General features: G+C 37.1%; 1 protein-coding gene across 1 annotated transcript in view; it reads right to left on the bottom strand.

Moving 5' to 3' along the window:
• Positions 1 to 1,106: 1,106 nt before the first annotated feature.
• The window catches only part of XDH (xanthine dehydrogenase), a 59,246-nt gene continuing 34,635 nt past the window's right edge, over positions 1,107 to 25,717 (bottom strand). The window contains exons 17-36 of the mRNA XM_026681849.2: positions 25,405 to 25,574; positions 23,767 to 23,890; positions 22,443 to 22,562; positions 22,014 to 22,110; positions 21,209 to 21,333; positions 20,093 to 20,226; positions 19,329 to 19,416; positions 18,772 to 18,858; positions 17,929 to 18,120; positions 17,127 to 17,272; positions 15,764 to 15,845; positions 13,902 to 13,997; positions 12,841 to 12,969; positions 12,000 to 12,065; positions 8,557 to 8,609; positions 7,576 to 7,690; positions 6,853 to 6,918; positions 4,657 to 4,845; positions 2,970 to 3,137; positions 1,107 to 2,233 (exon numbers count right to left, since the gene is read on the bottom strand). Coding sequence (XP_026537634.2) covers positions 2,183 to 2,233; positions 2,970 to 3,137; positions 4,657 to 4,845; positions 6,853 to 6,918; positions 7,576 to 7,690; positions 8,557 to 8,609; positions 12,000 to 12,065; positions 12,841 to 12,969; positions 13,902 to 13,997; positions 15,764 to 15,845; positions 17,127 to 17,272; positions 17,929 to 18,120; positions 18,772 to 18,858; positions 19,329 to 19,416; positions 20,093 to 20,226; positions 21,209 to 21,333; positions 22,014 to 22,110; positions 22,443 to 22,562; positions 23,767 to 23,890; positions 25,405 to 25,574 — 2,298 coding nt within the window. The 3' untranslated portion in view covers positions 1,107 to 2,182. The remainder of the gene's footprint in view (positions 2,234 to 2,969; positions 3,138 to 4,656; positions 4,846 to 6,852; positions 6,919 to 7,575; positions 7,691 to 8,556; positions 8,610 to 11,999; positions 12,066 to 12,840; positions 12,970 to 13,901; positions 13,998 to 15,763; positions 15,846 to 17,126; positions 17,273 to 17,928; positions 18,121 to 18,771; positions 18,859 to 19,328; positions 19,417 to 20,092; positions 20,227 to 21,208; positions 21,334 to 22,013; positions 22,111 to 22,442; positions 22,563 to 23,766; positions 23,891 to 25,404; positions 25,575 to 25,717) is intronic.

Raw genomic sequence — 25,717 nt, 5'->3', positions numbered from 1 at the left:
AGGCTTATCTGGGTTCTGGCATCCTCCCAACTGTGTGTGTGGGTTTGAGGGGCAGAGGCCCATTGGCCAGAATGAATGGCTGGGCCAGTGAAGGAAGAAAGCTGGCTATAAATGGGTGGAGGCAGGAGGCTGGAGGTGAAGGAGGCACAGCCAAGGGTAGGTGTTGAGGTAATTCCCCGTTAGGAGAATGAGTGCATACAGGGAGATGTATAGAGAGTAGTGTTGGAATAATACACACAGAGCACACAGATACACTGTACAGTAAATGTAGGTTTTTACTTCCAGAAAGGTTTAAGCAAAGTCCAAAATAAGCAGTCCAAAAGTCATTCACAGGTAAATCAGTCAGTTTTTCAATCCAGGGATAATTGAAATATCAAATTCCAGTGTCAAAAACAGTTCAGTATCAGACTTATATCAAATCCAGTAATATCAGTCAATTAGGAAAAATGGAGGAACGGCAATACTTTCCAACAGAAGGAAACAGAGATACTCATTCAGACACACTCTCTTCTGAGACTAAGACTAAACAACCCAGGTTTCTGGCTCCAACTTATGTCCGTTTGAGAAACCACACCCAATTGCAGTTTTTGCAATCTCTTAAAGACATAGTACTAAAATGTTTATCCTGGTTTATATATTTCTAACCCCAATACCTGTTAGGTGACTTATATTCCTAACAGTAGGAGTCTGAAAGTCCCATTCCGAACCAGAAACTGCATCCCAAGAGTCCAAGACAAAATCAGGATCTTTGAATGATACCATTACCTGGTTTCTGAACATTTGGAAGTGAGTTTGTAGTATCTGACATTGATTCTAGGATTCTAAGATCCTAAAAGAATGTAAGGAGCTATATAGCACAAAGAGTACAATGGGATTTGATGTGGGAGAAATGCCCAATAGTTATATGGTAAACTAGATGGCTTTTAAACACTTCAAATATATTATGAACTAATTCATCTTCAGGAAGGAAGTCCAGTCAGTTCACCTATACATTTCTCCTCCTGAAATGGAACTAGTATCATCAACTTGTTCAGTATTCTTCCCATTTCTCTAATATTTTAGGGCTCCTTAACTTATCTATAGAAAATATGTTTATTGTACAATGTTTTTCATTTTTTTGTTATTTGTTTTAAAATTTATGGATTTTGGACATATTCACCATGAGTACAAAATGCAATAATAATAACCCTAGCCTACAGACAAAAGTATTGTAGCATAGAATGGATAAAAGGGGGAAAATCAATATCCATGTAGCGGAGTGTTTGGTTAAATAAACACTGCACTGAACAAACACTATAGGGCAAAATATGGGAAGACGGTCTTCCCTAATATGCCTCCACAAATTGTGCTTTTGTGAAATCCCACAATCCTCAGTTTAGCCTGTTCGTTGTTGGTTTTTTTGACAAAATTAAACTGGTGATAATGTTCCAAAAGTTGTGAGAAAAACAGCTTTCTATATAGGTTACTGATAACCTGTATATGTCAACTCAAAAGTAAGCCTCACCGAGTTCAATGGATCATAATCCCATGGATTTGGGTATTGGATCATTATATGCCTCGCATCTCCTCCTTGGGGTGATTGCCTCACTCTGACTAAGGTAATAATACTGATTTTACTCTAGCAAATTTGAAAGAACAGGAAGCTGAAAACAGAGGTCAAAAGTGCCTTTGTTAGCCATTAAACTACCTCTCTCATCCTTAGTACACCAAAGAAAAATGAAACAGTGGCCTCTCCTCACTGTCTTACCATCTTCAATGATCCATCCAAAAGATTAAGAAGAAATTAGATGTGATGATGATGATTAATTGATTGCATCAAATCAGCCAAAGATGCATTTTTGAGGCTGGATAGCATGATTGCACTTGAAAAGTGAACATATACATAGTGTTTCCATGATCTTCACTGCAAGCTTAAAGGAACCATTGCAAACTTTCTCTTCACAAAGAAAAGAAAAGTAATTTTCTCTCTCTCCCTTTGTTATATATCACATCTGCAATAATTTATCAACAACAACATTTTTTTTATCAACTGATGCTTCCATAATTAAATTATAAAGCTTTCTCAGTCAATAAGGTAGACACGGAATACAGTTCTGATTTCAGTTTAGAGGTACTGCTTTGTTTGGTCGCTGGAGAAAAACCTATTTTAATAAGTGGAGCTAATTTCTAGAGATGTCTTCATTCACACGACCACAGACCATGGTTTAAAAGTTCCTCGTACAGCAGGTGGACACTAAAAGAAAAAAATGGAATGAGAACATTATAGATGCTTCAACTTTTTGCATTTCCAAGTAGGGCTGAAAATAGTTTCTGCTTGAAGTCCTGAAATCCTGAATCAATAATACTGGACTTCATGGATCAAGAGTCATTTAAGGATGACAAAAGATGTTAATTTTGTTTTCTCTTAATAATTTCTGCAGCTATATTGAATTCAATTCATCAATCGTGAAACTTTTTTAAAAAAAGTTGAACTGACAATTGCATGAATTTAGGAATACATTTCTCCAAACATATGCAGGTTGTTGTAGGTTTTTTGCAATTGCTTCCAATGTTTAAACGTTTTGCAAATAATTTTGGTAATAAAATATATCATGCTGCATTGTTTTCATTAATATCTGTATTTTGATGGACTTTTACTTAATGTACTTGCCTGCATTGGCAAATTTCTAAAAGACTCTTGTTTTAGAAAAGGTGTACTTTAGTGTACCAGCTAAAAGACTAAGGTTCAAGTCAGAAATCTTTGTTCAAATCTTGCTTCTCCCATGGACTCACAAGGAAATCTAGTTTGCTGTGAAGATTTCAAGATCATACGTTTTGAATCCTTGAAAAGCACTATAAAATTGTTAAATGTTGTGATTACCAAGTGTTTGGGAAAGCCTTTACCAATTCAAAGCAGGGTCCTGGTTCATGTTGATCTAATGCTTAAATAATTATACTTGCAGAAGACAATAGGAGGCAAATTAACTTACCAATTTGGTGAAGGAATCAACACAAGCATTGCGTATTCTTTCTGGAGTAGCTGGACTATCTAATCTGAATGTTCCCTTCAATCCAGATTCTTCCCTTGCAGAGAGAATTGCATCTTTGATAGCATAAAATACTGAGGCTGCTAAGAACAATGGAGGCTCACCCACAGCCTATGGAGATGAAAAGGCAAAAGGCCATGCAATCTTCCATCAAAAACTTATTCTCAGCATATAATTATATCACATATAATGCACTGGTTCACAATTTCACTGTGGAATTACTATGTACAGTGATGGAAAAATGTATCTTTTGTGCATAATTTGTATGTTGTATTCCACGTTATGCTTTCTTATATGACATCATCAGCTCAGAAGAAATATGGTCCTTGACCATATCAAACGAGTTTCTTAATAGGACTCAAGACAGCACTTCCTTCTTTTGATTGTCTTCCTCTCACCCAGGCTTTAGTGCTGGACATTAGTCCTATTCAAGTTTATGTTCTTGTCATAAGAAGAATCATGTGAGAATAAGTATGGGATCATGCTCATGAATTCATTTCCCTCCCAAGACAATTCTATAGTCTGAATCTAATGTCTTCCATCCATATGTTATACTGTATATATTGGGAGGTATGTGTCTGTAGAATAAATCTTGCTTTACTCATATAGACTCCAATTCTGATCATTCATGAAGCTACATTTCCTGGGAATGTATACTACTACAGCAAATTCTCTGCTTTCAAGGTTTTTTCCCAACATGTAATGAATCATCACAATCAAATAACTCCAATATGAGGCAACAATGAGTCCACTTTCACTTTTATAGGTTCCCCAATTGTGTAAGAAGACAAATATATCTGTCTGTTAGGGAATAACTCTGAGTACATCCAAGACCAATAAGCAGTGGCATTATTAATCTTGTATAATGTTGAATTAGAGAAGTTAGGTTTGTCAAACACATTAGGGTAAGCTCAAATGGAATTGTATGTGATTCAGCGTGTTGTGTGAACCTGATCATCATATTAAGCCATAGTATTGTTTAGCTGCTATTTATAGTATTTTGTTCAGCTACATTTAGGATTTAAAATAGTCTGTACATTCGGCCAAAGAGTACTTAATTAGTGAAGAAACATTTACAATATAATAAACTTTCTATAGCCAGTAACCCAAGTAAACAAAATGAGCAATTCCAGATCATCCTACAGTAAGTTCATTTAAAATGTTTTAAGGTAAGGCAGGATACTATAGAAGAGATAAATGGAGTTGTTAAAACATAATATTTATATTTCTCAGTGTAGTAGTACAAAAATCATTATGCTCTGATGCTCCCGCTAACAAGTTCTGATTTAGCATTGGCCTGTTCTATAAATACTACACTGTTTTAGAATGGTGGATAGAAAGAAAAAATAAGTGTGTGGGGGACGGAAACAATCATAAAAGGAAAGGGAGAAAGAAAGATATTCTTAAATAGAACATAGAATTAATTCAGCGGTATTCATCACCTAAAATATATTTGATTGTATTCTGGTTACTTACTGAGGCAATCAAAGCAAGATCCCATGTTGCTAATTGTCATGAAATATATGAAGTACAGGAGATATGAGAACAATGTTCTGCCTCACATATATGCTTAATAAGTTAATATGTTAATTAACAAATGGAGAAGTGTATTTCCCAGTGAGATATTTACCTTAGATGAATAAATGGCTTTGTTGTTTGGACAATCCCGGAGAAGAGAAACATGAAACTCTGATGGAATGTCCCCAAATGCAGGGATCTTGTACATTCCAGGCCCTCGCGTATACAAGTTGCCTTCGGGGGAATAGCGTAGCTCCTCCATGGTAAACAGCCCAATTCCTTGGACAAAGGCTCCTTCAATCTGGAAAAATAAATAAATCAAGTCCAAATTTGTTCTTTTCCTTTCTCTTTGGTAACAATTGAAAAATAAAATGGAAAGATTTCAGAACCAAATATGGCACAGGTTTCTGCAAACATGCTTAGGTCATCTTTCTAAATGCTTAATTATGACTGCAATCCTATTCCCGCGTTCTTGGGAATAGGACCCACTGCGTTCATTAAGACTGTGTGTAAACCTTACCATCAAACTAAGAAAACTGCTCACTTTAAAGACTTCAGAGCTAGACTGCAATTATTTAGCGATTAAGAAAAATTTAGCGATTAAGAAAAACACTGTTTGCAGACATTTATATAAATTGCATTACATGATTGTTGCTTAAATTAGTGGCAAAGCAACTAATAAAATTATAACAAATATATTGCTTTACCATTTGTTGTAAGCAATGATTTAAAGTATATGCTTGCTAAAACATTTGGACATTGTACTGAATTGCATTAGCAATAAATGCCAAACTTTAATGGTCCTCCTCTCAGGTATGGCCATGAAAGGAAGCTCTCATTGGTCTCATTCAGATGCTGACTCTGAAGTGCTTTTTCAGAAAGATATTCAGATAACTCCCCTCCCCTCCTCCCCCTGTCCTTTATTATGGTAAGATTGGCCTCTGTCCAGTTATCTACATGCTCCAAGGGAGTCTGTTTTGCTGGAAGCTTTTTCAAATGCAGAGTAAATGTGGCTCAAACACATTTCGTCTTAGATGCATATACATTCCTCCTACAGACATTAACAATGAACTTGTGAATATTACAAGGAAACTTATTATTTGAATAATGTTAGCAGAAAAGATGATTTATCAGATGACATGCATGGTGAATGATTCAATTCAAGTGACACCTGAATGGGGCTTGTTTCCAAACTTCAAAATGTAGCTATTCTGAGTAATTGTAGTTATGTAGAAAACTAAATCAGGTTCATAAATTTTGAAGGTGGCTTGTTTCCCAAAACCATAGGTAATATGCATCAAAACTGTTATGTCTTAAGAACCTGCCAGCAGTTCTCCTTCTGGTCCTCCGCCTGAGCGGGAGCGCCAATCGCTCCCATTGGCTGATGCCGTTTGACAGCCGGCTATAAAAGGGAGCTGTCAAACGGCATCAGCTGTCGCCGCCAGCTGGCTGTCAGATTGCCTCTGAAGCCGCGGCGACCCTTTATTCTCTTGAATAAAGACTGTTAGCCTAACCTGGCTCCGTCTCTCCTCTGTAACCGCCGCTCTACAACAAAAACCTGTGATCTTTTGTAGAGACAGATGAAGTTCATGAGGGGCCAAAGGCCTCATTGCTAATATTAGACCCAAAAATGGTTCATGTCATATTGTAGATGAAAAAAGCAATAATGTGTAGTTAAAAACATGAAACATAAATATAAAAGTCCTTGTGAACAATGCTTATTTACAAGAAAAACATTTGCAGATAGGGTTCGGAGTTCACCTAATATAATAAATGTAACGAAGTTAAATGTTAACCAGTTCCAGTTTTAATATTACCACATATTGAAGATTTGCCAGCTCAAATATGCACATATTCAACTAGATTATATGTCTAAATCAGTGGTCCTCAACCTTTCTGTCTTGGAGAACCAGCAAGTGGAGTGAGAGGGGATGGTTCAATGTGAGTAGCAGGCGAGCACACCTGTCACTCTTGAGCAAATGGAGCTTTACATGTGAGCACCCACCAGTCATGAGAGTGGAGCTGTGTGTGTGTGTGTGCACGTTTGCACTCCCCACTTGCATGGCCCTGTTCCAAATGGGCCACAGCCAGTAGTTGGCCACAGCCTGAGGATTGAGGACCATAAAGATATGCATCATGTGCAAAATGCTTGAACACAAACTGACAATAAATTAGCAATTAACAGTTTCTTGTGTTAAAAGAGTTCATAGTACTGCTGCCTTTTGCTGATTATTAACCAATTTAATCTGTCTGTTTGTACACACATTTATTTCAGCTTCACAGAGTACAGACAACTTGCACTGCTTACCTGCCCTATATCTATAGCTGGATTCAGGCTGGTGCCAACATCCATCACAATATCAGTGCGAAGATTCTAAATATTGAAACAAGTAAAGCCTGATTAAACACAAGACTAACCACATACTATTAGCTAAATATGTGTATCATTTGACTTGATGTTTTTATTCGTTTGTTTCATGGAAGGGCAAGGTTTTCATCTGAGCTGGAACTATCCAGGTCAAAATTCAGCCTAGATATTGATGTTGACAAGATAACTCTCAGTGTGACTTTAAGATCCCAATCTCAATGCAATGCAATACTTGATGATTGAAAAAATTATCCTAATTATAGAATTAATTGCTTAAAGATGCAGCTCATTGGAGTCAAATATCAGGATGGCCTTCACATTTGTGGAAATCTAACATCACTATGAAATTAATGATTAAAACGAAATTAAAGAAATAGATTATAGAAGTTCCACCACAAATTTGGAAATGTTTTTACCACTTTCATACCGAGATGAATCCACCAAAAGCAAAATACACCAAGTGATTTTTTAAAAACAAACAAACCAACAACTATATAACCTTAGTTTAAAAAAAAATAAGCACAGAGCAAAAGATTTACTGAAGTTCACACAATCTAAAGACAAAAACGACTTACCCGTTAAATTCATTCCTAATTATTGTAAAATGTCCCTCTATACATCAAAATGATGAAGTGCTTTTAACTGTTTAGTAAATCTGCTTACCTTATGGTCACCAGTCAGACAATCTATCTCAACCTCAGAACAAGAAACACCATAGGAGTAGTAACTGAAAGGTTTTCCTGCATTCTTTGAGAAGTCATACCCAACATCAGGAATGCTTAACAAAAAGGGAACAAAAGGAGGAAAATATAAAATCATCAGAGAGATTATAAGATTACAAGGCAATGCACGAATGTATGGATGTGACCAAAGCAAGATTGGTTTGCAAGAATAAAAAGAGATGGAGAAATATAACATACAGTTGGGAGTAAACTAGATTGGCTAAATTTCATTTTATTTTGCTCATGATAACTTTGGTCTCTTGTCCTACAATTTCTTTCTTTTCTTTTCTTTTTTGCACATTGTTGCTTACCCTAAAAGGAAATAGTATGAAGGATGAGTTTGTATGCATGTACAGATTTTATTATCATTACAGGAAAATCACTAATTGTGATTTTGTCCAATGTTGTTAGGTTATCTGAAAGTTACTAGAGTAAGCAATACAGGAGATTCTGAAGATCCAACCATGATTCTTATTAATCAATATTATCCAGGGGACTGAAAACAAGACATTTGCACTTCAGACCTGGTCCCCAAAATCTGGAGGTCACATTGAGGGCCAGCATAGAATTATTTCAGTTACTCCATGCATTCATTCCATTTCTTTATTACAGCATTCTTCCTCGTCTCCCTCTGGCACTCAGCCAGAAAAACATTTAGCTGTTCTCTCTAATTCTTATGCATTATTTAGAGCAAATATCGTGACTCAAGTAAAAAATGCAATCTGGGATTTCAAGAATAAGTGGAGTTAACAAGCTTATTATGTTAGTAGAATGTGGACAAGAGACAACTCTGTCTCATCTTCTTTATTATAAGCCCCTTATATGAAATGAGATTCTACCTAAATCCTCAACAGCAGAAATAATACCCAAATGCCAAACCTTATGACATTCTGCAGATCTTCTCTCAGATAGTTTCACTCACCTAAAAAATCCTGTAGCTGATAAACTCACACACTTCTGGTAGGCTGCTAACACCTAGTGAAAGACGCATGTAAAATTTCGTTAAGTTTTTCTCAAACTGGAATAACGGTAATATCCTGGGGAGAATGGAAGTGTTTCATTGAGTAACACAAGCATTCATAAGAGAACATCATCAAGAAAACATTAAACAAAAACCAAAGAACTCGTAAGGTTCAACTTTACAACCATAATAGACCTTTGCCTGAGATCAACATAGAGCAAAGAGTGCTCTATGTGAGAGTGCAATATTCTGAGGGTTGTACACAATTACCTTCCAGTTATTGCTTATCTCCAATTCCAAATAGCTGCAATGAATGTGGGAAAATGCTGGGAACTATAATTCAACAGCATCTGAAAGACTACAAGTCTACATCTTCCAACATATCTCTTTACCTAGAAGGGTGTCCCACAGAACTAAATGGAATTTCCTTCTGAATAGAAATGTACAGGAGTGCATTGCTAAATATTAAAATGGCTTATAATTGTGTTTTTATATTTGCCAACTCAAAACCGTGGGCAGCCTTGTTCTGCATTTATATTTTTACATGCTTTAGAGTTTAGACCAAATAGATGGCAACACCAAATTAAACATGGCTGATATAATCAACACATGGATGGGGAACCATTTGTGATAGTAGTAACCAACAATACTAGACTTAACAACTGCCTCGATCTCATCTTCTGCAATAGTTTGAATTTAATTTACAGAATACAAACTAAAGAACCCTTTTCCAATAGTGACCACAATATGATTGACTTTTGTCTCAACATACGCCCACACAAAAATCATCATAATGACGTAATCCACAATTATAACTTCAAAAAGGCAACTAAGATCTTATAGACAATGATCTCTCATCCCTTGATTGGCAATCTCTATTCACTGGATGCAATACTGTTGAAGACTATTACAACATATTTTTACTTGAAGTCAAAAGAGTCATCAAACTATATGTACCAACAACAACTCCCACCCAAAAAAACCAAAAACAGATTACCCATAACAATAAGGAAACTTCAATCCAAAAAGAGATCACTCTGGTGGAAAAACAAATCTGGTCATGTTGCCAACTTCAAAAGCTGATACAAAAATTTATGCCACCAGATAAAGACTGAATGCACCAATTATCACATTAAACAAGAGGAAAACCTTCTATGCACCAATTCCACCCGCACTTTCCACAATTTTGTAAACAACAAACTAAAAGACTCAAGGTCTATCCTACCCCTGATAGGACCTAATGGTAAAGACTGCGACGACGACACCATTAAAGCCAACATCTTTAACACATTCTTTGGCTCAGTATTTGTAAACAGCAATGGATCGTGCCCAGTATTTCCTAGCCGAACCACAGAAAACTACAATGATCTAATACATATCGATTTTACAGAAAACAATGTTGAAAAAGAACTACACAATCTAAAATCATCTCTATCTATTGGACCAGATGAAATATGTGCCTACTTCTTTAAAAAGCTATCCACTGCCACAGCAGAACCACTAAGTATAATCTTTGAAAAATCTTTCAGGACCAGCTCCTTGCCTAACCTATGGTCACAAGCCACAGTCATCCCCATCTTCAAAAAGGGAGATCCCAGCCTAGTTGAAAATTACAGACCAATCTCCTTATGCTGCGTCACCTGTAAAGTCATGGAATCAATTATTAACCAATCCATTATCCTCCACTTAGAGACAAACAACCTACTCTCCAATAAACAATTTGGTTTCAGAAAAAACTATCCTGTAATCTGCAACTCTTACACTGCAAAAACATATGGACTACACAACTCGATCAGGGCAAAACAATAGATGCAATCTACATAGACTTCTGTAAAGCCTTTGATTCAGTGGTACACGACAAACTACTCCTAAAACTAAAATCTTATGGTATCTCTGGACACCTGCATAACTGGATAGAAGCATTCCTGTCAAACAGACAACAAATAGTCAAAATTGGGAGTGTCCTATCAAATTCTGTACCTGTCAATAGTGGTGTCCCCCAAGGCAGTGTTCTAGGACCAACTGTCTTCATACTCTACATAAATGACCTCTGTGATCATATCAAGAGCAACTGCGTTCTCTTCGCTGACGATGTAAAGCTATTCAACACCACAGACAATACTGCTACCCTTCAAAATGACCTTGACTATGTATCAGAATGGTCAAACAAATGGCAACTTCAAATCTCAACAAATAAATGCTCTGCCCTACATATTGGCAAAAAAAAACCACCAGAAAATAAAATACAAGCTGAATAGTCAAGACCTTGTTGATGATCCAAGCTCTTTAAAGAACCTTGGAATACTCATCTCTAATTATCTAAATGCTAGAGCCCACTCTAACTACATAGCCAAAAAGGCATTAAGAGTTGTTAATCTAATCTTACGTAGCTTTTTCTCTGGTAATATCACACTACTAACTAGAGCATACAAAACATTTGCTAGACCAATACTCAAATACAGCTCCTCAGTCTGGAACCCACATTACGTATCTGATATTAACACAGTTGAGAAAGTCCAGAAATATTTCACAAGAAGAGTTCTCCACTCTTCTACTCATTGTAGAATACCTTATGCCACCAGACTTGAAATTCTAGACCTAGAAAACTTTGAATTACGCCGTCTTCAGTCTGATCTAAGTATGGTATATAAACTCACACATTGCAATGACTTACCTGTCAATGTATACTTCAGCTTCAACCATAACAAAACAAGAGCACGCAATAGATACAAACTCAAGGTTAATCGCACCAAACTTGATTGCAGGAAATACGACTTCAGCAAACAGAGTGGTCAATGTCTGGAATACTCTACCTGACTCTGTGGTTTCTTCCCCAAACCCCAAAAACTTTAACCTTAGACTGTCTACTATTGACCTCACCCCTTTCCTAAGAGGTCTGTAGGGGGCGTGCATAAGCACACCAAAGTGCCTACCGTCCCTGTCCTATTGTTTCTTTTATTTTTTCTTATATGTACCCATTTCATGTATTCATAATTATGTATATACTTATACCTATTATCTTGTAAGTGATTGACAAATCAAAATAAATAAAATAAAAAATAAAAATACAGAACAAGACACTTTTGTAACCGCCACTCCTTGAATAGGGCACATCCTGTATAAACCACAATGACACGAGTTGTCAGCATTAGAGCTAGAAAATTGTAGTAGTTGCCTCCCACAAAACTCCACTTATGTGGAAGAAGCTCTAGATTTGGGAAGACTGCCACATAACATTAATACAGAATCAAGATGGGATATGACAACTATGCTATGTAGCAATTAAGAAAAAGTAGCATGGGAGAAAGCTGCTCAGAATGAATGAATAGTATATAGTAGCAAGTGGTATACAGGTAGCACATTTATATTATTTAAACTTCAACTTGCACTAAATAAAAACATACCCAGTCTTGCCATGATCCTTTATATCTGAATTGCTCCAATCGTTTTAAGATCGTCTGACAAGCATTCTAAAAAATAATCCAAATCCCCCCCAAAAATTGTTACAAAGATAATCTCTATTGTGGCTGCAGATTGCAATTAACTCTACATAGTTTTACTTGTTTGAAACTGTTTCACTCTACATAGAGTAAAAACTGTTTAGAAACTGTTTAAGTCTCCATAGTTTTACTTTTTATTCAAAGGAATAAAAATATAATGATCTACTTCAGATTTTAAATTGCCATTTCAGGCAAGCAGCAACTGGACATATACTAAAAACAAAATCAGGGCAAACTAAATAAACTGTTTCTTGAACTCCTAAGCCAAACAGACTTGTGCTAACAGCAATGATTGTGTAAGTCAACTTTTCTAACTTTTGTGAGACTGTATGTCACAGATATGATCTCAGAATTGCAGACTTTGGCAATGGAAGTGAAAAAGTAGAATTTGATCCAACACATCTGGAGGACAACAGGTTGTGGAAAGATACTACAGAGATACCTAAGAGTCATCTATTAGTGTATCTTTGTTTATCTCAAATTAAACATTGGTTGAAGCTTAATGACCAGATATTATCATTCCTAATGTTGCTATTTTGATCAGCAGTAGAATTCCAGGGTCTAAGACAAAGGATTTTCTCACCAACATATAGATAATGGCACTCCATCATTAATTTAACAATTTTCTTTTACATTAAACTTGTATTGATAACACCTTTTAGCTGGGGGATGGGGGCAGTGCAGCCAAATCATTTAGATAACTACAAAATTGTGTACAAAATTGTGTACAAGAAATATCCCTTACAAAAACAGCCATCCCATTGATATCAGCACTGACAGAAGCAGCTGTCGGTGATGCATTTGGCACTGTGTTGGTGCTTGTCTCACTTATATGGATCTTAGAGGTAGGGATTCCCAGAGTCTTGCTTGCAACCTACAAAGAGAACATGGGATTCATTGTTAAATGTTAGACTGGCCACAACTCAAAGAAACAGAACTTTATGGAAAGCTGTTTCTTTCTTTTCTTAAAAAAAAACTATCAAGCTATTCTGACTCCCATCAGATATCAAATAAAAACAGCAAGGGAAATAGGGGCGGGGGGAATCCATATTTTAATAGGGTACCTACAGGTCAAGAGGTTTGCAGGATTTCAGAAGCTGTCATTTTAATAGATGTATCTGAACAAATTACCGTATACACTCGAGTATAAGTCGACCCGAATATAAGCCGAGGCACCTAATTTTACACAAAAACTGGGAAAACTTATTGACTCGAGTATAAGCCGAGGTGGGAAATGCAGCAGCTACTGGTAAATTTCAAAAATAAAAATAATTAATTTGGGAAACGATCTCACTATCATGAAAGGTTTAATTGATTCACTAACCCAAAAGAAGAAGATGATGATGACAGCGGAGGCAGGAGTCACTCTCTTCCCCTCCCTCGGAGGCCCCTGAGTCAGGAGTCACTACCGCCGCGCGGCCCCAGTCCCGCCGCCTCGGGAAGGGAAAGGCAAAGCGCTTTTGCCTTTCCCTTCCCGGCTGGGCTGTTGGGAGTCGCTGCCGCCGGAGGCCGCGACTCCACACCATTTTTTTTCAGAGGGAATCTGACTCGAGTATAAGCCGAGGGGATTTTTTCAGCACAAAAAATGGGCTGAAAAACTAGGCTTATACTCGAGTATATACAGTAGGTATATATTAAAACAGAGGTCTCCAAACTTGTCAACTTTAAGACTGTTGGACTTGAATTCCCAGAATCTGGCTGGCTGGAGAATTCTGGGAGTTGAAGTCCACCAGTCTTAGAGTTGCCAAGTTTGGGGACCCCGTATTAAAATAGCACAGGGCTTTTATATACATATTCCTAATTTACCTGAATCATCTTGGTGTGCAGACCTTGACCCATCTCAGTCCCGCCATGTGTGAGCAACACTGAACCATCAGTGTAAACATGTATCAATGCACCAGCCTATCACCAAAATTAGAGAAATGAGCTGTTAAGATCTCTTTGAAATACTGTTGTCTCTAGGACACATTTTTAACTATAGTCTTTCTTCTTTCATATGCTTTCAGTAGGAATCAATCTAACTGATGCCAAATTACTAATATTAGAAGCCCCATGGAATTTAATCATATGAAACCCATCCAATATTAAACTGTAGCTTCATCCAGACTATATAAACATACATACAATAGAAGAAGCATGGATACAAAAAGGTATTGAATCATATTTTACTTACAGAATATCAGGTCTGAAACCTATATGAAATTTAATCTACAGGAAAAGCTTTCTTATTGCACTCATAAATGACCAGGCACCTCATTACTGAACTCCGACCACAATGTATAGCAAGTTGGGACTATATATAGATCCCCCCCATTTTCAGAATTTATTAATGCAGTCGTGTAACTGACAGAAGTTGTTTCATATTCAACTAAAGCTAAAGAAAATATTATTTACACAAATCAACTTGCTATTAGTTTATGAAGATCTGAATCAGTGGTGGGATTCAAAAAAATTTACTACCAGTTCTGTGGGCATGGCTTGGTGAGCTTGGCTTGGCTTGGTGGGCCTGGCTTGGTGGGCATGGCAGGGGAAGGATACTGTAAAATCTGCATTCCCTCCTCACTCCTGAGGGAAGGTTACTGCAAAATCCCCATTCCCTCCCCACCTCACTAACCTGCTTTCCAGCTCCCTTCTTCTGTGCAGGGCAACAAAAGAAGACCCAGCTGATCAACTGGGACTTGGGAGGCAGGGAATAAATGGGGGCGGGGCCAGTCAGAGGTGGTATTTGCCAGTTCCCCAAACTACTCAAAATTTCTGCTACCGGTTCTCCAGAACTGTCAGAACCTGCTGAATACCATTTCTGATCTGAATTATGAGCAAATAAAGTGAGCGGGCCCCTTCAGCTAGTAGATATAGCAGCAGAAGATTGGGCAGGAAACAGCAGCGAGGTATTGGCAGACAGAAGTGTGAATATCATGCCTCTAGTCTGCTGCTGTCAGATATGATGGAGCATGCTGTCCTTACACTAGTGCTGATGTAGTGCCATCTGGGGCAGGTAGCAGTATATTTTGCTTCAACCAGAAAACTAAACATTTTGGTCCAGCACTTTGGAAAATGAGATCATAAAAATAGTTGCTGCCCTCAGCTGACACCCAGTCATTTTGAAGTTCAGATACAATCTGTCCTATGGTGAGAATTCTGGCAGTTACACCCACTTAAATCATGACTCTCGAGCCAAACTTCCAAAACTTCAAAAGGATTTATTGGGAGTTAACATGTCCGGCACTGCCTGGGTGTAGCCGACTCTGAGACACATAACTCATTATCAGCCTTGACCCTAGTTTTCCCACACCCTCTGGATATATCGTAATTTATATTCTCCAATGGAACACATTCATAGCCAAGAGTTATCAATCATGCTCTCCAGTTAGAATTTTGCATGGCAGAAACTTCAGTAACCTAGTTACTATCTTTGAAAACATTTATGGAATGCACTTTCGGTTTGTAAGCTGTCGCACTGCTCCCACCTCCCTTTCTGTTGGCAACTCTAAAAAGACCATAGAAATATTTTATGAGTTGATAATAACTATGTTTGATGCAATCTCTATTTAAAAAAAAAAAATTCCAAAGTCTGCAAACACATGAAGCATGGGAATTCTATTTTAATATGAAGAAGGCCACCAGCGGCCCATAGGCTGTCTAAGTAAAAATATAGGATGTTTGCCAACCTGATTCAGAAAAGGAACGGTGAAGCTGATCCCAAACTTGGTAGGAGTAATGGCTATGCCCCTCTTCTTCCAGCGATTCTGCCTGGGAAAACAGAAGAGTTTGGCATGCCTTTCCAAATGCATTCTTCCTAAGCAAGGCATTATTTCGCAAGATTGTGTGTAAAACAAATCTAGCATCCAGTCAGTATATGTTATAAATAAGAAACATGGTTACTGATGGCAGCCTTGTAGTACTGAATATAATGTTCAAAAGGATTCATCTAAAGTTTAAACCTGATAGTATACCAATCTAAATATATACATTTATACTGCATTTATACCACAGGGTGTTTCCCCCCACCCATTTCTTTCCTTTGCATTTGACCTTGAATTATTTTTCTTTTTATCTTTGAAGTTTTGAAAGCTTTTGTCAGCATTTCATAGGGAACTGGAGTAATAAACCAATGCAGCGTATCTCATTTGATATATGATATTTTATTTTAAGCCCACAGTAGGTGTGATTCTCTAATGATCAAACCCATAAAAGCTAGCTGCTTGAGAGAGAGAATAAATTGTACTGTATTTAGTCCCAAATACAAGATAAAATTCAAGGAGATCTAATACTAGTAATACAAGAAATTTTCCACAGTAGTTGCATATTGCTTTCTTAGTGCCAGTTTGCTAGTCTTCTGCATCCTCCCCCTCCAGTTTCCAGCTACTGGTCATAGGAATCCATAAGAATCCAGCTTTATCCTTCAAACAGTAAAAATGATTGAGAAAGCTGTGGGAAGTTTCTCTGAATCACATTAGCAGCTACTCCAGTCTGTTTATAGCAGTTAAAGAAAGGGCTGTCCTTATTGTATGATATACCAAGATATTTTTTTCTGAATGGCTCAATCCAATGCAATGCGATAATGCAGTATATTGTGCTCCTCCACATTTTTGTTCCAAATGTATTTTTATCTTTTCTGAATGTCATATTTTTCTGTGATTCATGTGCATGTGTGTGCATGCGTGTGTGTGCATGTGTGTGAATAAAATCTGGAAAAAATACCTTAACATGCTATCAAATGGGTATTTGTGCTTATCTAGTTATATACATGCATGCATAATACACAGAAATAGCCTGAATTGCCTTATTAATTAGCCTTATAGTGATCAGGAACAATGCAATAAATAAAACATAGAGGACTGAAATTACAACTTTGACAGAGGTCCATACATTTTTCTGCCAAATCCATTAATTTCAATTAGCAGAGAATTTATTTCAGACAATTGGGTATGATGTTGCTAGGTGGCAACCTTTAGAATGAAAATAATCCATATGAGATAATTCCAACTTTCAGTAAAATCAGAAATTATCTGTAAAAAACAAGATACTCACTGGTTGAACTTCTCAATGTTTGTTCTTCTGGAATGATACTTCGATTTTGCAAGGCATTCCTCCCAACATCTTTTCAAGGTGAACCCCTCAAGCTTCTGATTGAAATGAGTTAGATCTCCTTCACTATACAGATTGATTTTTCGTACCTTTTCAGAACAAAAGAGAAATGGACAGACTTCAGTTCTGAAATAACTGGGATCTTTTAAACAAACAAGCAGAGCTTAAGCAACATATTGAATGTTCATCACCCCATCAATATTCAGTAGAATAAAGGAATGGGACACAATTGCCACGATACCTAATAAGATTTTTACATCCAGCTAGTGAAACAATCCAATTATCAGCATCAGTGATGAAATCAGGTTCAGTGGAACTGCATGAAGGATGTATGCATTGAAAGGCAGGTGAAAATAATGCTAACCAAGTTATAACAGACAGGAGATAAGGAGATGGTGTCCACAAAATGCATGTGATCTAGTCTCAGTTCAAGAACACTGAAAAGATCTGAAGAGAAAACAAAGGTTTGGAATTCAAAAAGAGGAGCATCGAGGAAAGAGGTGTCACCAGCCTTTCACCAGATTGGCAGTTTTCCAAAAAGGAATGTTGGTGATATAGACAAGGAGGGAAGGGTATCCAATTTGTTCCTTTGCCTTTAGGCCAAAAGGATTTATCAACTCCAAGAAAGAAATTATGGCCCACTGCTTTCCCATAAAAGGGAAGTGTGAAAGTTCTGATGAGTACAAGTGAGTAGGAGAGTATTATAACTTGCTTTCTGTAAAATTATATCTTGGTGAGCACATACCTCTTCTGCTGGCAGCCCACACTTCAAGGCTATGTCACTTATCCAGCACTCAGCAACCATCATTCCCTGGGGACCCCCAAATCCACGGAAGGCTGTGTTGGAGGCCAGATTTGTTTTACAGACTACACCGATACCTCTGATATTTGGGATGTTGTAGGAATTGTCCATGTGAAGCACAGCTCTGTCCATAACCTGTGGAATCAATTTAAATAAATAAATAAATAAATAAATAAATAAATAAATAAATAAATAAATAAATAAATAAATAAATAAATAGCGTGAGGGGTGGGTTTGTTTGTTTGCTTTACTTGCTGTTATTCCTGCATCAATAGTTACAAACTGAATGTTTTCTGTATACTGTACATAAAATGTCAGAAAATGTATGATATTATGCATGCAAAAAAGAGCTTCAATGTTACATTGAACTTATTATTTCATCATAACTTTCTTGGTGAGCCTTTATTTATCTCAAGCACTCTTCACTTTTTAATCTCAAGCTCTTTTTGAGATTTGCATCTCAAGCAGCCTAGCCTGGATTCCCAAAATGTGAATTACTGATATCACTGACTTCTGGAAGCCTAACACACTTGAGTAATATTCAGCTTTTTTTGATACGTTGCATCAGACCCAATTTAGGGATCAAGTCTGACTTTCTGATTAGTATCACTTTGCCCTTGTCTGCATTATATAGTTATCATTGTTGCTATTCTAATCTAAGATATCCTTGCTATTTCCCCATTCTACCAGAAAACAGAATTCCATGGAATTCAAAAAGCTTGTTGGTTCCCACAACCCCTGACATTGGTTCAAAGGAATCACAGTAGACCGTGATTTCCAACTTACCCCATGAGAAAGATCAATAGAATTTCCTCCATTGCTGTAATATGATACATCTAGGCTAGTTATCCTTCCATTTTTCTTAAAGCCAACCTGGGAAAAGCAGAAAATAACTATTTTGTAGAATTCAATTGTTCCATTTACAAATATTCTGATATTCATTTAACTGAGCTATTTGGTTTTGAAAGACAGGCTTTCACGGAAGCTATTATTAGATGATTATTAGAACCCACAAGTCCTATTCCTGCCTTAGGTGTGAAAGCCAGCTATATGACTTTGGGCCAGTCACTCTCTTCTAGCCCAACCCACCTTACAGAGTTTTTGTGTAGGAAAAATGGGAGGAGCATACTAGGTATTCATTTTTCTATAAAAATAAAAAGGGGGATTAAAAAAATCAATCAATAAAATAAATAAATAGATTTAGAATGAGGTATACATTCATTCTTCTTCTGTTATATTACTTGCTCCAGAATGTGGATCGAGCAGTGCAAAAGTCACTCATCACAAGTGTTTCGCTCATAACAAGTGTAATCTTTTTAATGCTCATATTAATTTTTATTTACCTTATACTGTGCCCAAAATGGGTGTCTTCCACCAGAAATCAGCATATCTTCATCTCGATCAAGCATGCATCGTACTGGGCAGCCAGTCCTGTAGAATTAGGCTGAGAGTAAACCTACTGCAAAGGTGTCACGGTAACAATTTATATCAGTGAACAACACAGGAGGCTCTTTTCTAAGTGCTTTCATTTGGGAATAAACCTTTTCTATTCTGACATTCCCTCAGTCATAGAGCACACATAGATTCCCCCCAATACTACTACAAGTCTCACCTATATTTTCTAAAAGCAAGTTAAGTTTTAAAAAAAATAGAGAAAGAGAGACAGTTCTAAAGATGTATGAAATCATCATATAATTGAAAAGACCAGGAAAGGGGGGAGGGGAAAAAAACCTTTGCCTAGTTTCAAAAAAAAAATTAAATAAAGCTTTAGAGGCCAAAGGCTGGTATTGAAAACTACGTTCTTTTGACATTTATGAATCTAATTCTAAAAGGCACCGAACAGTGTAATATAATATAAAACTACAAATTGGCAATGAAAGTAAGTGTCTCCAGCATGATGTTGAAGGTGGCAACCATTTCCAAATTATAGTAGAATTTTGCATTTCTATGTGACAAACCAAGCAGAACAATAACCCTGGAAAAGGACATGTAGTGGTTCCGGGCCACAAACAAAGCTATTTTCTTGATTCTCCATATGAAACAGAAACTTTAACTTCACATTAAAACCTGAAGTAACCATACAGAGGGGCCATTCATTAGAACTTACTTAGCAGCAGCTACTGCAACAACTGTAGACAAGATAATGCTTCTGGATTCTTTCCCTCCAAATCCTCCTCCCATTCTCTTCACACGAACCAGAATTCGATTAGCAGGAACTCCTAAAGCGTTAGCAACAAGATCCTAAAAATAACAAGTTAAAATAATTCAACCATGTATTAGCCTACATTGAAATAGTTCTCCTTCTGTAAAGAGAAAGAGAGAAACTAAGCTAAAAAACTCCATTCCTGGTGTAGAAGTAGCCTACACATATTCGCAAGCAAGGAGAATTATTGAAGTCGGTGAGATTTATTATCAATAAGCATGCATAGATTTATGTTTCCTGAGGTCAAATTTTCAGTTTCTTGATGGGAAAGTGTGAATTCCTGCATGCAGAGGTTAGAAGACAGTTTGCGTATGAGAAAGTACTTTATATACATAGATGCAGATATATGCAAATACATGTACAAGGTGGTCACATTCAGATTATAAAGTATCCAGGATTGGTTTCAGTGGCAGCAGTCAATCTTTGTTGATAAAATAGAAATGTGAAGGACTATTCAAGACTTTTGTTTGTGTTTAGATTTTTTTTCTGTCTAATCTTTTTTTTGGAATGTGTTAAATTAGAATCATTTTCCTTTCAGGTAAAGACAAAATTGACTTCATGCTACAGTAATTTACTAATTTGCCATATAATTCTATAGGTAAGTTTATCAGTTCTATAGCTCCTAAATTAGGAACATCAAGGAATAACAGAAACTCGAATTGAGTTTCTTAGTTTTCCTATGCCAAAGATAACCTGCATGTCCTTAACAATATGCTTTGCCTTGTATACAGCTGAGCTAATCTGCCTTGTCAACTTTTGAAGAATGTGATTTCTGCAAATGTACAAAAACCACATTGATTTTTTTTGATGTGTGAAGCATCATTCTTACTCCATAATAAGACAGGATAGGAATGGAGAATATAACCATTTCCTTTCTTATTGCACTCTAGAAGAAAATCGCTCTTCAACTCTTAATGAACATCCCTATTCAAATAATAATAGCAATAACAATAATAAATCATGTTATTCTTGGTGACAAACTGACTGCCTTCTCCAAAAGCTATCAAGAGACTGGCTAACCTGTGTTTTTGCTAAGTTTTGGGTGGATACAAAGAGTTCCATTTCTCCATCTTCTCCTTTTGGTACAGCAATTGTGCAGTGAGTCTCCAGATAAAAATGTTCCTGGCCACCAATGTGCATCTCCCCTAGGGAGGATGAAAAGAAAGGATTTCCAAATCAAATAATACATTAAATTCAAAATAGTGTTTTCCAGGGTGGTGTGAGAATTTATACAATAATGACTCTGATTCAAGTTCATGGAATTCAGAGTCCAACTGCTGATCTTCACTGCTTGAGTTCTTAGACTCCAATCATTTGGGAGGAAAACCTGGGCCTCTCCTGAGTCCATCTAGATTTAACAATCTTTATGCACTTTATCAAATAGCAATTTGCCTCCTATTTGCTCCTCTTAACAAAGTAAAAGAATATTATTCTCTCTTGTCTTACTCCCTTTACCCCATTAGTAACTTTGAGTACAGACTCCAAGAAATATAGTTAGTTCAAAATTTCACCCTACCCAGATTCCACCACACCCAATTATGCCATTTAGTTACAAAAAAGGATTATCGTGTGTTCTTAGCCTCTGAGCACTTGATATGTATCAAAGAAACTTTCCATTTTTACTCCGATATGACAAGCAGTGTAGGGAAGCTGGAAAAAATAATAACAAAACAAGAAGAGCTTGAAAAGATGTCCATTTCTAATGTTTTGTCTAAAACAGAGTCCCAAGATCAATGCAAATGTGTAATTCATCCAGTCAATGCTTTAAAAGAAATCTTTGTTATATATAAATCCGAAAGAAACAATAAGAAATGAGGAAGCTTACCTTCCACAATATGATCAGCCTCTTCAAATCCTTTCTGGATATTTCCTTTTTCAATCTTCCTATCAGTCTTAAAGAAAGACTCTTTCTCAATGGCTTCCTGTGAAAATTATAGGAGAATCAATTAAATACACACATATTTACATGTACATGCGTGCTCACACATACACACATAAAACCACCAGCTCTATTTTGTGTAGCTTAGCCAAGTTGGACCAATGTTATGTACTGTTCGTAATCTGCATCATATTTTGAATGCAAGGTACAATTAAAGTTTCTGCACCTTATCTAGAAAAAAACATTGGCAGATAGTACGTGTCATTATCTATTTCATTAGAATTCCCTATTCTCTCCTGTGCTCTAGCATCAACAACTTTCTTTCCAGTCAGGACTCTGAAATCAAGGTCTATGTCACTTTCTTGCAGTGCTCACCTGGATAGTGATAATTGGTGTAAGCTCTTCATATATGATCTCCACTGCTTTAGCAGCTCTTCGAGAATGTTCCTGTGTATCTGCCAATACTGCACCAATAATGTGCCCAACACATGTCACCTATGAGGGGAAAAAAGACTTTTGTTTATTCAGTAACTTTGGAAATTTTAGCTGATTTATTGTCAGTAATACTTTAATTTGGATATGTTTATTTTTGAAACCCCAAAATTAAGTTTTTTGGGGGGAAACCCAAAAATTTACATAAAGAGAACAAACATTCTGAATGTAGACATACTGTTGGACAACAGCTAGTCTGGGCACAAACGGATTTTCAAAATTATGAATTAAATTTTGAACAAGCAATTTCTCCAATTTTCCCTAGAGGAAGAGAACTCTTCCTATACTTCAGAAAGGTGCTTTTTCCAGAGGCAACTGGAATTTCTGGTTTTCCTTTGAAAGCATTTTCCTTCTCATCCAAGAAGTTTCTTCAGCTCTGACTGGATGGTGGGGAATGGAAAGATTTATACTCCTTGCAGACAGCTGGTCATTTGCATTCTTTTAGAGAGTCATTAAGGCCCCCAGACAACCATGATCTGGATGACTGAGAATCTCCATAGATATCTTCCTATCAGGGGCAAACCTTCCCTTTAGAAGTGGTGATGTCTCTTTAAGTAAAGTTCCCATAAAATATTTTTCCTTGGCATTTCCTTAAACTGTGGGTAGTCAAGAACATCAGAGTACTGGAAAAGGGAGAATTGTACAGTGAAATACAGGATATTCCCTCACATACCTTGCCACCTTGCAACTAAATGAGAGCAAGAATATCACATTCTTCTGTTTTGAAAGAGTTTTAAAAGCAAATTCTTTCTCATGAAATCGAATGGGAAATGATAGAGAACAGACAATTACATGTGATTATATTTGATCCCAGTGAATTCAGTGGAAACTATCTTCAATTGGTGTTGATATGCACATTAAGCTGCATTCATTACCAAAACTATGAGATGCCCCATCATATATACCACTTCATGGGGAAGGACATCTCATAATTTAGTATGTCATTCCACATGACATACACATTTGATCGTGTATCAGAACACATACAAATACAATTTTCATGGGGGATGATGGTACATCTGCCAGTTGTCACTCTAAAACTCACCAATTCAAGCCAAAGTGAAGAGTATAAAATGTATAGAATACAACTGGGAATGAACCAAGGGAGAGAGATAATTGAGCTATAATGCAAGTGACTTGATTGCTCCATTTCAGTATCTTTGAGATAAATAGGACAATTTGTAGATGAAAAGCAATAGTTACGTACAATGTCTTTTGCAAAGATGGTTTCATCATTACAAATCCCAGAAGTGTTACTTCCTGGAACATCCTGATTAGAGACAAAACACACAAAGCCAGGTACATTTTGAGCTTCTGTGGTATCAATGGAGCTGAAAAAAAAGAATAGCACAGTAGGATTATTCCCATGAGATTTAGGTGTATGTCTGCAAATACAATTTTTGACTGCATTAATTTCTAAAACAAAAATTTCTAAAATCAATGTCTGCATTGAACACCCTCCTTTTGAGTATTGTGTCTGCTTCTGGGCAATATCCTTTGTTGAAAGAAGAAGAGATTCAAAGAAGGGCAACCAAGGGATTTTTCTAGATTGGGGATCTAGAAATTAAACCCTATACATATATATGTTTCTCAAAACTCTCCAAGAAAAGATGATCAACATTCTAAAGCTCAACTGTGGATAGGCGCAACTACAAATTACTACAGATTTTGTAATAATCTGTGTACATTTATAGTTTGTACCTTCTGACATGCTGTCAGTTGTAAGAATTACACAATTTCCAGAGGCAGAAACGAGTTGCATATTATATGGAGGTGGACTATAGCCTTTCCTTGGGGGCCTGTATAATGTAAGAGACACAAAAGACCACATCTATCAACTCATAAAACATTCCTATACCTGTTTTAGTAGTTGCCATAAAGGGGGCGGGGGAGGAAGGAAATCTGGAAGAGCAGTGCAGCAGTTTAAAAGCGAAAGTACATTCCAACCCGTATCTTTAAAAGATTGTAACTAAAATACCAGAGTTTTTGGCCTCAAATATATTTAATTTGAGAAAGTGAATGATGACACCCAGCCTGTGAATGTGCTCAATTGGAGAATCTGGTTCATGAGACACCCAGGGGGGAGGGGGAAAACAAGGTCACAGGCAGGGGTGGGATTCTACCAGTTCACACCTATTTGCTAGAACCGGTTGTTAACATTCTAAGCAGTTCGGAGAACCAGTTGTTAGAAGAAATTACTGGCCTAATCCTGTAAGGAAGGCAGGAAGGAAACATTCTGGTGTTGCTTACAGAAACTGCCTCTCCGTTAACCCTTATTACATTCTTGGCAGGACTAGACTTCCTGTCTCAGGAATGTCTCTGGAGTTTTTTTCCCTCCTTTGCTGGTACTTGGCTTGCGTGGAGTGACCATTCAAAGTCACAATGGCACTGAAAAAAGTGACTTATGATGATTTTTCACACTTACGACTATTGCAGCATCCCCACAGTCATGAGAGGCCAGGCAAGGAGATGCATGCCTCGATGTGAGTGATATTGAGTTGGCCACACCCAGCCAATAACATTACCACCAAGCCATGCCCACCCAGTCACATGACCACCAAGCCATGCCCACCACCTAAGCCATGCCCACAGAACCAGTTGTTAAAAATTTTGAATCCCACCCCTGGTCACAGGTGACTGTAAATTACATATGCCAGAGTTGGCTTCATACAGGGCAGTGCCAGTATGTCGCCTCTAATGAATCCTTTGAAGTTTTTTGGAGTTTGGCTCGAGAATCATGATTTAATTAGAGTGATTGCTGGAATCCTGACAACTTCCACATCATAATAATTGTGGCCTGTACCATTTAATAAATAATGGCGTATGCCATGGAAACAGGACTTACATAATTTTAGCATGGGCTTTGCTGCTGGTAACCAGTGTTAGGTAGAGTTCATTTGTGTAAGAAGGGATGTCATCACAGTAGACTGCTTCTCCGCTCGCCTGCTTGGCAGCTGACAAATGCATCAGGGGTCGTCCCACCATATCGTCAATGGATTGCTCATTAGGCACTTCCTATGAGAAAAGCAAAGATAGGTATCCTTTCACTGCTGATTAAATCCTGGCATCAATACACTACAAACATTGCCTCATTCAAAAAGTTAAAGTTCTACTAGCAGCAATGAAGCAATTGGGGGAACAGCATTTAGCATTTCAAA

This window comes from Notechis scutatus, chromosome 1, assembly GCF_049901735.1.
Source record: "Notechis scutatus isolate UNSWTSFEM ecotype Mainland chromosome 1, rNotScu1.2, whole genome shotgun sequence".
NCBI classification, from domain to species: domain Eukaryota; kingdom Metazoa; phylum Chordata; class Lepidosauria; order Squamata; family Elapidae; genus Notechis; species Notechis scutatus.
This window is presented reverse-complemented; position numbering and strand designations above follow the sequence as displayed.